We start from the raw sequence: 13,938 nt of genomic DNA, 5'->3' as shown, positions 1-13,938 counted from the left end.
ACTGTCACAATTCCAATGTCCTTTTTAAAATTTTTATTTGTGCAAAAATGGAAAAGCCAATCCTGAATTTATATGCAACTACAGGGAGAGGACTCAATTTCCAAATTTCCAAACTTCAAAACAAAACTATAGTAGTCAAAACAGCATGGTACTGGCAAAAGGAAAGAAATAAAGACCAATGGAATAAATTGAAATCCAAACGTAAACCTAATCATCTATGCCCAGTTCATTTTCAACAAACGTGCCAAGATCATTCAATCTAAAGGAAGAGTTTCAAAAAAAATAAATAAATAAAGGAAGAGTTTCTTCAACAATCAGTGCTGGGACAACTGGGTAACCACATACAAAAGAATGAAGTTGAACCCCTATCTCACTCTTATGCAAAATATAACTGAAAGTGAACGAAAAACTCAAATGTGAACTAAAACTATAAAATTCTTAGAATAAAACATCGGGTTAAATCTTAATGCCTTCAGAATTGGAAGTGGATGCATAGATTTGACACCAAAGCAACTAAAATAAGAGAGATAAACTGGGCTTCACCAAATTTAAAATGTTTGTTCATCGAAGGACAAAATTAAGAATGTGAAATGACAATATATAGGATGGGAGAAAAGATTTGTATTTCATACATATTTAGTAAGCGTTTAATGCCCAGAATCCATAAACAACTACCTACAGTTGAACAACAAATGACAAGCAACCCAATATAGAAATGAGCAAAGGGCCAGGTGTGGTGACTCACACCTGCAATCCCAGTGCTTTGGGAGGGCTGAGGTGGGTGGACTGCGTGAGCTCAGGAGTTTGAGACCAGCATGTTTGTACAAAAAAATACAAAAATTAGCTGGGTGTTGGGGTTTGTGCCTGTGCTCCTAGCTACTTGGGAAGCTGAGGTAGGAGTATCACTTGAGCCCAAGAATCAGAGGTTGCAGTGAGCCAAGATGACAACAGTGTACTCCAACCTGAGGAACACAGAGAGGCCTGATCTCCAAAAAAAAAAAAAAAAAAAAAAGAGCAAGGGCCTTGAATAACATTTCTCCAAAGATCTTGTAAAAATGGTAAAAAGCTGATTAATATCATTGGTCAAGTCAAAACCACAACCACAATGAAATACCACTTTGAGCTGACACAAAAAAACAGAAAACTACAAATATTAGCTATAATATGGAAAAGAGGAACCCTCAAACATTGATAGTGGGATTTTAAAATGGTGCATTTACTGTAGAAATGTTTAGTTGTTTCTCAAAAAGTTAAACATAAAATCACCATATGACCCAGAAATAACACTCCTAGGACTATACCCTGGAAAACTGAAAATATGTTCACGAAGAAACTTGTGTACAAATGTTAACAGCAACATTATTTATAAGAGCCAAAAGATCATTTATATAACACAAATGATCATCAACAGATGAATGACAAGCAAATTGTTGTATGTGTACATGAAAATGGAATATTATTCAACCACAAAAAAAACAAAGTACCATCACATGCTAAAACTTAGTTGACCCTCCATATCATTATGCTAAGTGAAAGAAGCCAGGAAAAAGGTCACGTATGCCATGGGTCCTTTTAAATGCTATATTCATTATAGGAAAATCCATAAAGATAGTTGATTAATGTTTACTACATGATGGAGTGGGGAATGAGGTGTAACTATTTAATGATAGAGTATGTTTCTGTGGAGTGATAAAAAAGTTTTGAAAGTAGAGAGAGACGGTAGTTGTGATGTAGGGCAGGCGAGTCCCAATGTAGAGCTTAATCTGGGAGGGTTCTTGGCTTTGCCCAGAAAAGAATTCAAAGGTAGCTCAGAGGTAGAAGAAAACAGCTTTGTTGAACAGGCAGTGGTACAGGTCTGTGAGGGCTACTGCAGAGCAGGGCTATGGTATAGGCAGAGAGTAGGAACTCAGAGCAGTTTTGCAGTCATTTTTATACCCACTTTTAATTGCATGCATATTAATGGACAGTTTGTGAAGGGAAGGGGTCTTATCTTTTGGGTCATTGGGTGCCATGGAAAGGGGAGGTAACTCCTGGGTGTTGCCATGGGAATAGTAAATTGACACGGCACACTGGTGGGCGGGACTGATTGAAGGCGTCCTGGCCCTGTTTTAGCTAGCCATCAATCTGGTCCTGTGTCCAAGTCCCACTTCTGGAGTTGATTCCCGCCTCTTACCTCAGTTGCACAATATTGTAATTGAAATCATACCATTAAAGTGTACACTTTAAATTGGGTGATAATGGTACATGAATTTCATCTCAATATTTAAAATGTCATAATTTTTTGAATTAATCTATACATTTAATGCAATCTGTTAAAATCCCTATGGGCTTGTTTGCAGAAATTGACAAGTTTATTCTTAAATTTATGTTGAGACTGAATAAACCCAAAAAAGCCCAGATAGTCTTGAAAAAAGCTTTGAGGACCCACACTTTTTGATTTGAAAATTTGATACAAAGTTACAGTAATTAAGACTTCAAAATGAGGTACTACTGTCATAAGGACAGACAGATCAATGGAGTAGAATTGAGAGCCCACAAACAAATCCTCACATTTATATTTAGCTGGTTTATAATGAGGTCGTCAAGACAATTCAATAAATAGTGCAATGAAAACAGGATTCACGCTCACAGGTTACCTAATAAACATCAACCTCCAACTCCTTTGTGCAAATTCATTTTAGGTTACACCAAATTAAACCTTCTCTCTTCCATCCACCAACTCTTTCCCATCACATACCTCTCCACAATCTACTCAGTCCATCTGAAACCTTTTTTCTGTTCCACACTGCAAATATTTTAGGGCTATTTCAATATGCAGGGCATGCAAGAAGCCCATTTATGATAAGCCATTCTTTTCCATTGTCACATAATCTGTGTGCAATATTGATATCCATCTTCAGTTTATGGTAGGATATTTTATATTTTCTACTTATTTGTAATTGTTTCCATTTGACTGCAGTGTCTATATTATTCTACTCACGTAGATTACTTTTATTTCAAGAAGAGAGTCTATGCATTCTAGCTATTGGACAATTTTATATTTTCCATGATGTTTAGTACAGGCCCATAAATACAATACGTAATTAAGGTGCTTGTCAAGCATTGCTGGCCTGATCATTTAAACATCCTTAGTAAATTACAGAAGGATTCGATGAATCACAAAATGGACAAGAAATCAAATTACTGATCTGTTGCTAATATCTTACCTGCTCCATTTTGATCAGGAAGCAATCGATAAAGTCCCGAGGATTGTTAACATCCAGTGTTGCTTGGTGTTCTTTTACTTTCTCCCTAATGTAACTTTTTGTAAGAGCAACATTTTTAAGCAATTTGTTGTGAGTTCCTGGGAAACAATCAATGAGTAGAGGGAAATTATTGCAGACCTAAAAGAGAAAAGAATATTAAATATAAACACGTCATAAGACATATGTGTCTTACACCAAGCCTGATTGAAATTATAGCTATAAATATGAATAAAATGTTATGTACATTTTGATGGGGAAATTTTTATTGTGCATGTATAGCAATTTTCTGTACCTAAAGATTGGAGGGAGAAAATTTTGAACAGGAAATCAAAGATGATAATTATTTTCTTCACTCATACATCATTTTATTGTATAAAAACATTTTAATATCAATTTTCTCATTTTTAAACCAAGTCTTCCCTACCACCTTGAAATATAAGATGGCATGAATTACTATGATTTATATTTAGTTCATGACGCTAGAGGTTAAGGGGGTTTGGGCAACCTGATAGAGAGCACAAAGCTAGAACTCACTGTTTTTATTTCTGTCAAGTAGCTTCAAAAATGGAATCAGTATTTTAGAAGTGCGAGCAGCTCGAAGATACCTTAAAACCCAGCTGTGCACCTGAGCAGTTAAGTGATTTCTCTAAGATCACACAATCATTATTTAGGCAGAGTGTAGGACATGCCAACTCAGCACAGGGTAAAATTTGAATGTTTGTTTATGGTTCATACACCATGAAACCAACCATTTTTGTCATTCCTAACCTAGCTGCCTCATCAGCCAGGATCTCAACTGAAGCATCAAACACACCTGTCCTATTCAGTATTTCCTGGCACCTTCTATGGTCACAAATATTCTCCCTCCTTGATGGAGATAGTCTTTCCCTAAATTAGAATATTTCTGCCAAGTAATGTGAGGAAGAGGTCAGTAAGCATTGATTGGAGGATAAGCCTACTGAGTAATGGAAACCTTCAGAAAGGGCCCGGATGTCCATGGAGTGATATGGACATGTTTTTGGGCTGTCACCAAAGCACTTTATTGAAACAGTCTTTGGGATTTAGTGGATAAACCACTGGTCAGGAAGTCACTGGGCTTGAAAGCCACCCCTGTATTTGGGCATTCATTTTCTGTGTGTAAAATAAAAGACTTGGTCATCTTTTCCAGATGTTCACTTCATAAATTTCTGAGCAGTACTGTGGTGTTCAAACATGCCCTTCATATAGAACTTTGGACTTACCAGAAAACATAGCATAAATAGTTTCCCAGGAAGATAAAATCTTGGCCTTACCTGGATCCATGGGGAGGTCAGAATCCTGAAGTTTACAGTGAATCTTTTCATCAGAGTGAGAAAATTCTCATCTTTATAATCAAATCGTTTCTGGAAAACAACGGAGCAGATCACATTGCAGGGAGCACAGCTCAGGATGAAAGTGGGATCACAGGGTGAGGCTAAAGATTTAAAAATGTTTTAAAATATTATTAAAAAATAAACATTTAAAAGATCTGCATTTGTTAAGACATAAAGGAAATTTAGAAATTTTAAACAATATCTTACAAATTCCCCATGTGTCCAAAAAAAATCAGCATGCATGAAATAAACATATTACTTTTACCTTAAATATGAGTTGAGCATTCCAGTCTAGCTAAGCAATGTCATTTCACATGTGGTAATTCACATCCACTGCTTTTATTTAAACTCTTTTAACCCAAGGGTATCTTTTATTTTGGAAGGAAAAAGAAGACTTTTTCAAAATCCTAATAATTCAAGTTTTTAGAGCAGAATCATGTCTGTCTGCAAAGCCTCTGGACAATAAAACACACAGATAGGAAGAGAAAATTTGGGGACCTAGAAATGTCTTACATACAGTGAATAGCTGAAAGTATAATGTGCTGAACCAACAGGAATTAAAGTTAGGGAGATTGTGGGTGAATGCATGTGTCTGAGGGAACAAATGTGAAAAGCAGGTACATCCATATGGCATAGAAGAAAAACTAATATAAATGAGCATTAAGTATAACAGATTTGTTTATCTAAATAAGTAAAATGTTAACTTTTTATTTCAAATCTAAATCCCAGTAAAGCTAACCAAAACATAAATTGATAAATGGAATCTTTTTATTTCTTTTTCAATTTGTAAAAAATGAATGTCCTTCCTTTGGAATAATGTTTATCATTTTCAATCATCTTCCAAATTTAATTAATTTGGGCAAAACTACTCTTGTGGATTCTGGGATATTATTCAGTATAGTTATCAAGATAAGTATGTTTTAATAAAGTTTTAAATTTGACCATAAGTTAAGCCAAATCTGTCATTTTACAGGTAAATAAATTATTAAAAAGGCTTTTTTTTTTTGGTACAGGAATCTCTAAAATGAAATTGCTGTAACCAAGTGACTAGTGAACATAAATGGAAAGGGTGCCCAGATTCACATCGATAGGTACTAAATAAGAGTGACATGAAAGGAAAGGGTTCTGAATAAAGTTGGAACACTGAACAACAGGAAACCTGCTGAGTTAGCAACTTCTATGCCGGACTCCTTTAAACATTACTGGGCTCTAAAGTTTCAGAAAAACAGTTGTTTTAGCCAAGGGGGTGAAAGGTAATTTAGGAAGCCTTGGTGAGTGTGTGTGTGTGTGTGTGAGAGAGAGAGAGAGAGAGATTCTCAGGTACAATCTGATATCCAGGTTTTTTTTTTTTTTTTTTTTTTTTTACTGCATTTGGGAGAGTGAATTTAAAAAGGTAATTTTATATCCCAGCTGATAATCACACTGATTATAACAAGCACTTCATAGGTGAGTAAATTGGCAGTGGGAGAAAAATGATTCGCACAAATTTCAAAGCTAAGATCCAATACAGTGGAAAAAAGATGACAGAACTGAAAACATAGCCAAATTACATTTAAGGAAGATAAGATAAAGAGTTTTTCATAATAGTTAAAATCTAGTTAAATTATTTATAAATTAGTATTTGTGTATTTTGCTGAGTTATACTGTAGATTATATTTACTCAAAATATATAAATTGTTACAGTAAGTAGTGGTTAACAAGAAATAATTAATCCTGACAGTTTTCAAATAGTACCGTGTTTCCTGAGAAATAACAACTGATGAAAACTGTACTGAGATATACCTAAGAAAGTGAAACCATACATAGTGTCATTACTGGCCAGAGCTGTAGGCATGGACCTGGAAGGAATTCCCAGACATGTGAGTCTGACCATATGAAAAAAACTCTAATTAAATGAAAGCACATGTCACTTGGTTCATGTTCCATAAGGTGTGATGAGGTCATTTTCACCATGTCCACTTTCCTAGTGTTCTCTGGTGAAATGTTCTGGTGAAGGTAATGCAGATTTATGCTATGGGGGAAACCTTCTTCTTTAACTCTTTTCAAAAAATGAACTCAAGACCCTTATTTATTATTTCTGATTTGAAAACAAGGGAAAAAAACTGAGCAGAAAATAGGATTAAATGACCTTTGATTCCTATACCCTATGAACCAACACATTTATACAGGTAAAGCACAGGTACACAAAATTTCCCTTGTCTGTGCTTCAAACCTCCCTCCACCACCTGAGGGCTGACAACCAGGATGCACAATGAAGATCTGGTCACCCCTGAAATGTTTCCAAGGATGTCATTAGTGAAGACAGCTAACTGTTAAGGTCAGTGATGCAGAGTAGAGTCACCCACCCTTGGTTTTTCTCAACTCCTCCACAAGGCAGCGGGCTTCCTCTTGAACACGGTCCTCAATGCTCCTCTTCCCCATCCCAAAATTCCGCAAGGTTGTGAGAGAGAAACGACGGGTCTCCTTCCATCTCTTTCCATTGCTGGAAATGATTCCTAACAAAAAAGGGGGGCAGAAACTGGGAGAATTCATAGCCAAGGAAGAAAGTGCTGCAACACTGGGCAGCTAGGCAGATAGGCTAAGCTCTGCTGAGAAGCTTTTTAGGGCTCTGTTTTCCATCTTCCTCACCCCAGTTACCAAAGCTGACACAGGTATATGCACACCTACCAAGTCCGTTAGTAATTCTTTCAGATATTGGCAAAATGCCTCTTCCAGAAAACTCCTCTGCATTATCAATCAGGGCTTCCTTCACTGTCTCATATCCATGCAACACCACTACAGGATTCATGCCAAAATACACGGTGAACACAGGACCATAGACTTTTGAGAACTGGGAAAGGAAATGCAAATAGCAGCAAAATAAGTCGCTATTTGCTCCAAATATTACGTATGATTCAGACTGATATTTTCATTGTATTTTTTAATGTTTATATTTGCCACACATAGATTCAATATTTCTGAATTTTGTACATAAATGTGATGGTGATTGTCATAGCTGCCACTTATAGATGACCTATGATATGCTGTGCAATAACCCAGGCAATTGGTACACAAATCACAGTTCATCCTCACTTCAACACATTGAGCACATTCATTTGCCCTGTTTTAAAAATGAAGAAACTGAGGCCAGAGAATTCCAAATTCATTCTCAGAGTCCCACGGGTAATATACAGAAGTTCCAAACTTGAACCTCTGCTAATTTAAACTGATGCTTGAACAATTTATCACTCCCCCATGTCCACCTTGAGGCCAATACCCGGTTAAGGACTCCAGGGTCACCTGTAAAGCTCTTACCATGAGGATTCTGATTCAGCAGTCCTGTGATCAACCCTAGAAATCTGTATTATCAGTGTCACCCTAGGCAATTCTGATGCCCAATCCAGTTTGTAACTGCTGGTATTACCAATACGGAAAGATGAAGTACCACAAAGTTAGAATCAGGACACTCAGCAACTCCTGAAAGAAGAATTTCTTCCATTCTCCAGCAACCTTGACCACAGACAGTGACTTTGTTCAGAATCCAGAAGAATTATGTTAACCACCAATTGGGCCCTGACTGATTACTTCTTTCTTTCATGCATGTATGCTTGTCCTGAACCCACAAATATTTCTGTCATATCAGCCATCAAATGAATCTTCAGAGAAGTTCAATTTTCATGACGATTCTGAATAAAACACATGACTACTGCAGTAGAGGACTTATTGGATGAAATTTCTAATCACACATATTTCCCTTCACCTTCAGTCAAAAATCATAGCAAAACACTCTGAAACAAAGAGGTGAACAGCACTTCAAACTTTTGACATTGTATTAAATGATTCTATCATACAATGACCCCAATGATTCTGTATTCACAAAATGCATCAACTCACTCTACTATTTCTGACAATGACAGACTTAGAAAGACAAAAGAAACATCAAAGAAGTTCAGAGGGATTATTTTGCTTTACAATGATCTATTAAAATAGAGTGCTTCCAGGAATATATTTTGTCTAAAAATAGCAGTCAAATAACTTACCCTTTGCAAGTGACTGGAGGAACATAAAGCATACTTACATTGCTGAAAGATTTGCAGATGTCCTTAACATCTATCTGTAGAATATTTCCAATAATAGGAAGAGGAGTGGGGCCAGGAGGGAGTTTCCTTCTCCCAGAGCTCTGTCTCCAGAGTGAAAAGAGAAGCACAAAGGAGAGACAGAGCACCAGGACCACAAAAGGATCCATTGAAGACTTCTCTTCTTATTAATACAGCTGAGAGCTTGCACTCCAAGGCTTTTATAACACTCCCTGCTAATTCAGTGTGTGTCTGTTTGACATGTAAAGTAAGCAATCACCTAGGTCCAATTTATACTTTTTTTCTGTGTGGACTTTGGCCCATGGATAGAGATAAAATGTTCTTTTGTCCTACTCCTTCTTTGCAGTGCCCATCTAGGAGATTCTGGTTTAATTATATTGGATTGGAGCCCAGGTATTGGTAATTAAAAGTTCCTGGTTGTTCCAATGTGCTGTGATGATGGAGAAATACTGAAGTAAATGATTCTATGTTCCAATATACTCAAAATTCAATATTCTCAGATTAATGACCAGTTGGGAATTTATGACTTTGAGGGAAATCAGTGTATTCTGTATGTCGTGTATAAAAAATGTACGTTGTAATGCTATATCAAAAAATAGAAGACTTAACCCTTGATAACAAAAGCCTTTCAAATATTTAGTATAGTTCACTTAAAATACAACTGCCTAAACATGAAATACTGAATATAACTCATACATGTTGAATGACTGCACATATATCAAAGTATTAGCTAATAAATGTATATATATATTGAATTGTATATAAATGATATACATAAATATGTATTTATGTTATTACATAATAATATTTATGTTATTATTACATTATTGTAATAATAGGTGATTGTTTACATGTCAAAGAGACACACTGAATTAGCAGGGAGTGTTAATACGTTCTTACATAACAAAAATACATATTTATATTATTATTAAATATTATATTAGATATATATAAATGTATATTCACCATTAAAAGAGACTGGAATGTAGAGATTGTCATTTTTTATTTTTCAAATGGGGGAAGAAACTCTGGGAGAACAGGACACCTGTCAGTGCCACACAGCTCATCACTGGTAAAACCGGGATTTGAGCAGAGATCTTCTGATGCCCATTGGGGTGCATTACCACTTGCACCAGAGCTGGCTCAAGAACAATTTCAGAAAAACAAAACAACCCCAGACATTAGTTACTCTGAAGATACACCACCTTGACTCTGTTCAGAAAGCAACAGGCTTCACATTAAATAGAAGTCCATTATTTGTTTATAAGGATAAGAGGACCAGAGATGCTCAAAAGAAGAAATAAAAATTAGAGTTCTGCCCTCTGCATCACCTCACAAGTGAAAGTTGTTCAGCGCTATTAAGGAAAGGGCCAACCTCACATAATTTATGGCAGAGGGCTTGACAATCTATGGCTTCTCCACCTCCCAGTCACCTCCAGACATAGCTGCTTCTATTGTTTTTGGTTTGTTATTGTTACAAATAATAGAATGTAATCGTACACAGCAAGGAAGAGAAATTATATACAGAACAATAGTTGTGGATTCAATAGAAGATGGAACATAGGGAAATCATTGAATGGACCCAGGGCACAGAACGACTGTAATGTGCAGACCTGAATGGGAACTGATAGTCAATGGTCATGAAGATCTGAATTCAACTGGATTTATGAACATTCCTAGATCACTAATGACAAAGTGTATGTACAAAGGCATGATCTGAAAAGATTACCTTTATTCTAAATTGACTAGTACAGTTATTTCCAGCTCTTTCATTAGGAAAATATTAAGACCCAGTTATACAATGTTTTATCGATTATGTCTACAGACATTATGACAAATTTACAGAGAATTTTCACACTCATCACATCTCTTTTTATTCTCTCAATTATCTTTGCCCCCTGCAAAATTATTCCCAGTTTAGAGAGGAGAAAGTTAGACCATGGAGATTCAGTACTTTAGCTAAGGGCACACAGAATGCAAGTGACCAAGCTGGGGCTGGAAACCATAACCCCTGCATCTTGCTGCCTTCTTTTTAAGCAAAACATTCAGTTAAACTGGGGCACCAAGATTTACTAAAATTCAACACTTGTGGATTGATCTAATCAGTGACTTTCAAAATAAACATTAATTTAGTTAATAATTCTAGCACCAGTTGAGTAAAATGTAGGTCAGACGTGTTTGGTTTTATAACCTTTAAAAGGTGAGTGAGTCCAGGTCCTGGTGAACCCTTTATCCAGGGCAAAGGGAAGCAGTAATTTACTGCCTCACTCACATAGGTATAAGTTAGTTTATTTGGATAAAATAAGTTCACTTTCTCTCTTTAGCGTAATAATTTTATCCTCGAGAGACAGTTGTCCTTGCTTTGCTCCTTGTTTCTTCTCTTGAGCTGAGGCTCCTACCTTGACCTTTCTCTTTATAGAATAAAAGCAATGTAGATCATTTAAAGACAGATAGGATCTCTGAGATCTACTAATTTAATTTTGCTTTGTTTGTCAGGAATGAGCAATTGGCGACTCAGTGAGTTAGAGCATTATCAATACACCAGTAAAAGATTTTGTATTAGAATCCCAGTTTTCCTGCTCGGTGGTTCAGTGAAATACCCCATCTCATAGAATTCCCACCTGAGTCCAAATGATCAAGAGTGTATTAGCATTAATTAAGCCCTCCACCGTCACAGATTAACACCAACCTCAGCTTGGTTAGAGTTGTGAATTAGAGCGGGGTTTTTTAAATTAATAGAACTTATTTTTATAGCAATTTTAGGCTCCCAGCAACAGTTCCCACAAACCCCTTCCCAGCACCTACAAATAGTCTTTCCCACAATCAACAACCCCAATCAGCAGGGTTCATTAGTTACAGTCAGTGAACCAACAATAAGGCATATCATCAACCAAAGTTCAAAGTTTACATAGGTTTTACTCTTTGTGTTGTACATTCTATATGTACAACATTTGACTGATGTATAATGCCATATATCCATCATCGTAGCATCATACAATATGGATTTGCTGTCCTAAAAATCCTCTGTGCTCTGCCTGTTCTCTCCCTTCCCTGCAAGTCCTTGGTAAGAATTGAACCATAGTTCACTTTAGTGTTGCCGTAGTTTTGCCTTTACTATAAGAGATTGTTATATAGTTGGAATCACACAGTATGTAGCCTTTTCAGACGGGTTTCCTTCACTTACTAATACGCAGATGGTTTCTCCGTGTCTTCTCATGGCTTGAAAGCTCATTTCTTCTTACCACCAAATAGTAATATAATAATATTCCCTTGCATTGATGTACCACAGTTTATTCATCTAGTGAAGGATATCTTGGTTGCTTCCAATTTTGGCAATAATGAATAAAGGTGCTATAAATGTCCATGTGTAAGTTTTGTGTGGACATATGTTTTCAACTCATCTGGCAAAATATCAAGGAGCAAAACTGCTGGATCACGTGGTAAGCATATTTTAGTTTTGTAAGAAGCCACCAAACTCTCTTCCAGAGTGTCTGTAACATTTTGCATTCATACCAGCAATAACTAATAGTTCCCATTGCTTCAAATCCTTGCCAACATTTGGTTTTATCAATGTCTTAGATGTTCTTATTGTAAAGGTGTGTGTCATTGTTGTCTTCATTTGCAGATCCCTAATTATGTGTAATGTTGAACAGTTTTCATGCTTATTTGACATCTGTTTATCTTCTTGGGTGGGGTGTCTGTTCAAATCTTTTGCCCATGTTTCTATTAAGGGTGTCCAGTTTTTTATCGTTGAGCTTTAAGAGTTCTTTGAGTATTTTGGATGACAGTGTTTTATTCTTATAAAGATATATTCTTGTATCTTTGGGAAATATTATTCCTCTTTTAGATGGACTCCTTCCCTTGATAGTGTCTTTTACAGAGTAAAACTTTGTTGTTTAAACAAAGTTCAGATAATTGATTGTTTCTTTCACGGATTGTGCACTTGTTGTTGTATTTGAAAAACCATTGCCAAAGTCTTCTATATTTTCTCCTATATTATCTTCTCAGAATTTTATAGTTTTGTGTTTCACATTTAGTTCTATAAACAATTTGGAGTTAACTTTTGTAAATAGTGTAAGATCTACATCTAGATTCTTATTTTTGCAAAAACATCTTAAGACAAGTGGGACTTAATTAAACTAAAAAGCTTCTGCACAGCAAAGAAATAAATAACAGAGTAAACAGACAACCTACAGAATAGGATAAAATATTTGCAAACTATGTATTCAGAAAAGAGCTAATATCCAGAATTTATAAGGAACTCAAAGAAGTCAATAAGACAAAACAAATAACCCCATTAAAAACTGGGCAAAGTTCCAATTGTCACAGGCTATTGTTGCATTTGTTTTAGAGGTCTTAGTTATGAATTATTTGCCTAGGCCAATGTCAGAATTTTTCCTAGGTTTTCTTCTATGAATTTTATGGTTTTAGGTCTCACATTTGTCTTTTATCCATCTTATGTTAATTTTGATATGCAGTGAGAATTAGGGGCCCAATTTCATTCTGTTTATGGCAAGCTAATTTTCCCAGCACCATTTATTGAATAGGATGTCCTTTCCACAGTGTTTATCTTTGTCAGCTTTGCCAAAGATCTGTTGGCCATAGGTATGTGGCTTTATTTATGGGTTTTCTATTCTGTTCTAATATAGGAGTAAGGATTTCACACTATTTTTGTAAGGTTTACAGTAGAGAGACTCTCTTTATTTTGGAATTTATTTTTCTTTAATTTTTAATTTCTGTGGGTACATAGCAGGTGTACTTATTTATGGAGTACATGAGATGTGTTTATACAGGCATGTAATGTGTAAACCCCCCCCCCCAAAAAAAAAGAAAAAGATGGAAGGGAAGGGAAAGGAAAGGAAGTGGGAGAGGGGAATCTTGCTCTGTCTCCCAGGCTGGAATGCAGTGGCGAGATCTTGGCTCACTGCAACTTCTGCCTCCTGCGTTTAAGCAATCCTCTCCCACTTCCTTTCCTTTCCCTTCCCTTCCCTCTTTTTCTTTCTTTTTGTGTGTGTGTGTGTGTGTGTGTGTGTGTGTAAAAATCACATCACAAAGAATAGTATATCCATCTCCTCAAGCATTTATCCTTTGAGTTACAGTACAATTATACTCTTAGTTATTTTAAAATGTGCAACTCAATTATTAATGACTATAATCACCTTAGTTTTCTATCAAATAGTAGGTCTTTTTTATTTTAACTATTTTTTTGCATTCATTAAGCACCCCAAATACCCCCCACCCTCCCACTACCCTTCCCAGCCTCTT

General features: G+C 36.0%; 1 protein-coding gene and 1 long non-coding RNA gene across 4 annotated transcripts in view; one reads left to right on the top strand and one right to left on the bottom strand.

Moving 5' to 3' along the window:
• Positions 1 to 8,924, bottom strand: part of CYP2C8 (cytochrome P450 family 2 subfamily C member 8) — a 28,971-nt gene extending 20,047 nt beyond the window's left edge. For 2 of the 3 annotated variants that reach the window (XR_980371.3, XM_011721978.3), the window contains exons 1-5: positions 8,655 to 8,924; positions 7,265 to 7,427; positions 6,943 to 7,092; positions 4,538 to 4,698; positions 3,207 to 3,383 (exon numbers count right to left, since the gene is read on the bottom strand). Coding sequence is in view for 2 of the 3 variants with exons in the window: in XM_011721978.3 (XP_011720280.2) it covers positions 3,207 to 3,383; positions 4,538 to 4,698; positions 6,943 to 7,092; positions 7,265 to 7,427; positions 8,655 to 8,822 (819 nt within the window). In the remaining variant the exon portion in view is untranslated. The remainder of the gene's footprint in view (positions 1 to 3,206; positions 3,384 to 4,537; positions 4,699 to 6,942; positions 7,093 to 7,264; positions 7,428 to 8,654) is intronic. The other variant, XM_071069446.1, reaches the window with a different exon arrangement.
• The window catches only part of LOC139356220 (uncharacterized), a 138,599-nt gene that overhangs the window by 54,637 nt on the left and 70,024 nt on the right, over positions 1 to 13,938 (top strand). The window lies entirely within an intron of this gene.

This window comes from Macaca nemestrina, chromosome 9, assembly GCF_043159975.1.
Source record: "Macaca nemestrina isolate mMacNem1 chromosome 9, mMacNem.hap1, whole genome shotgun sequence".
In the NCBI taxonomy this organism is placed as follows: Eukaryota; Metazoa; Chordata; class Mammalia; order Primates; family Cercopithecidae; genus Macaca; species Macaca nemestrina.
The sequence above is the reverse complement of the archived record's forward strand: the minus strand, read 5'-3'. Positions and strand labels throughout refer to the sequence as shown.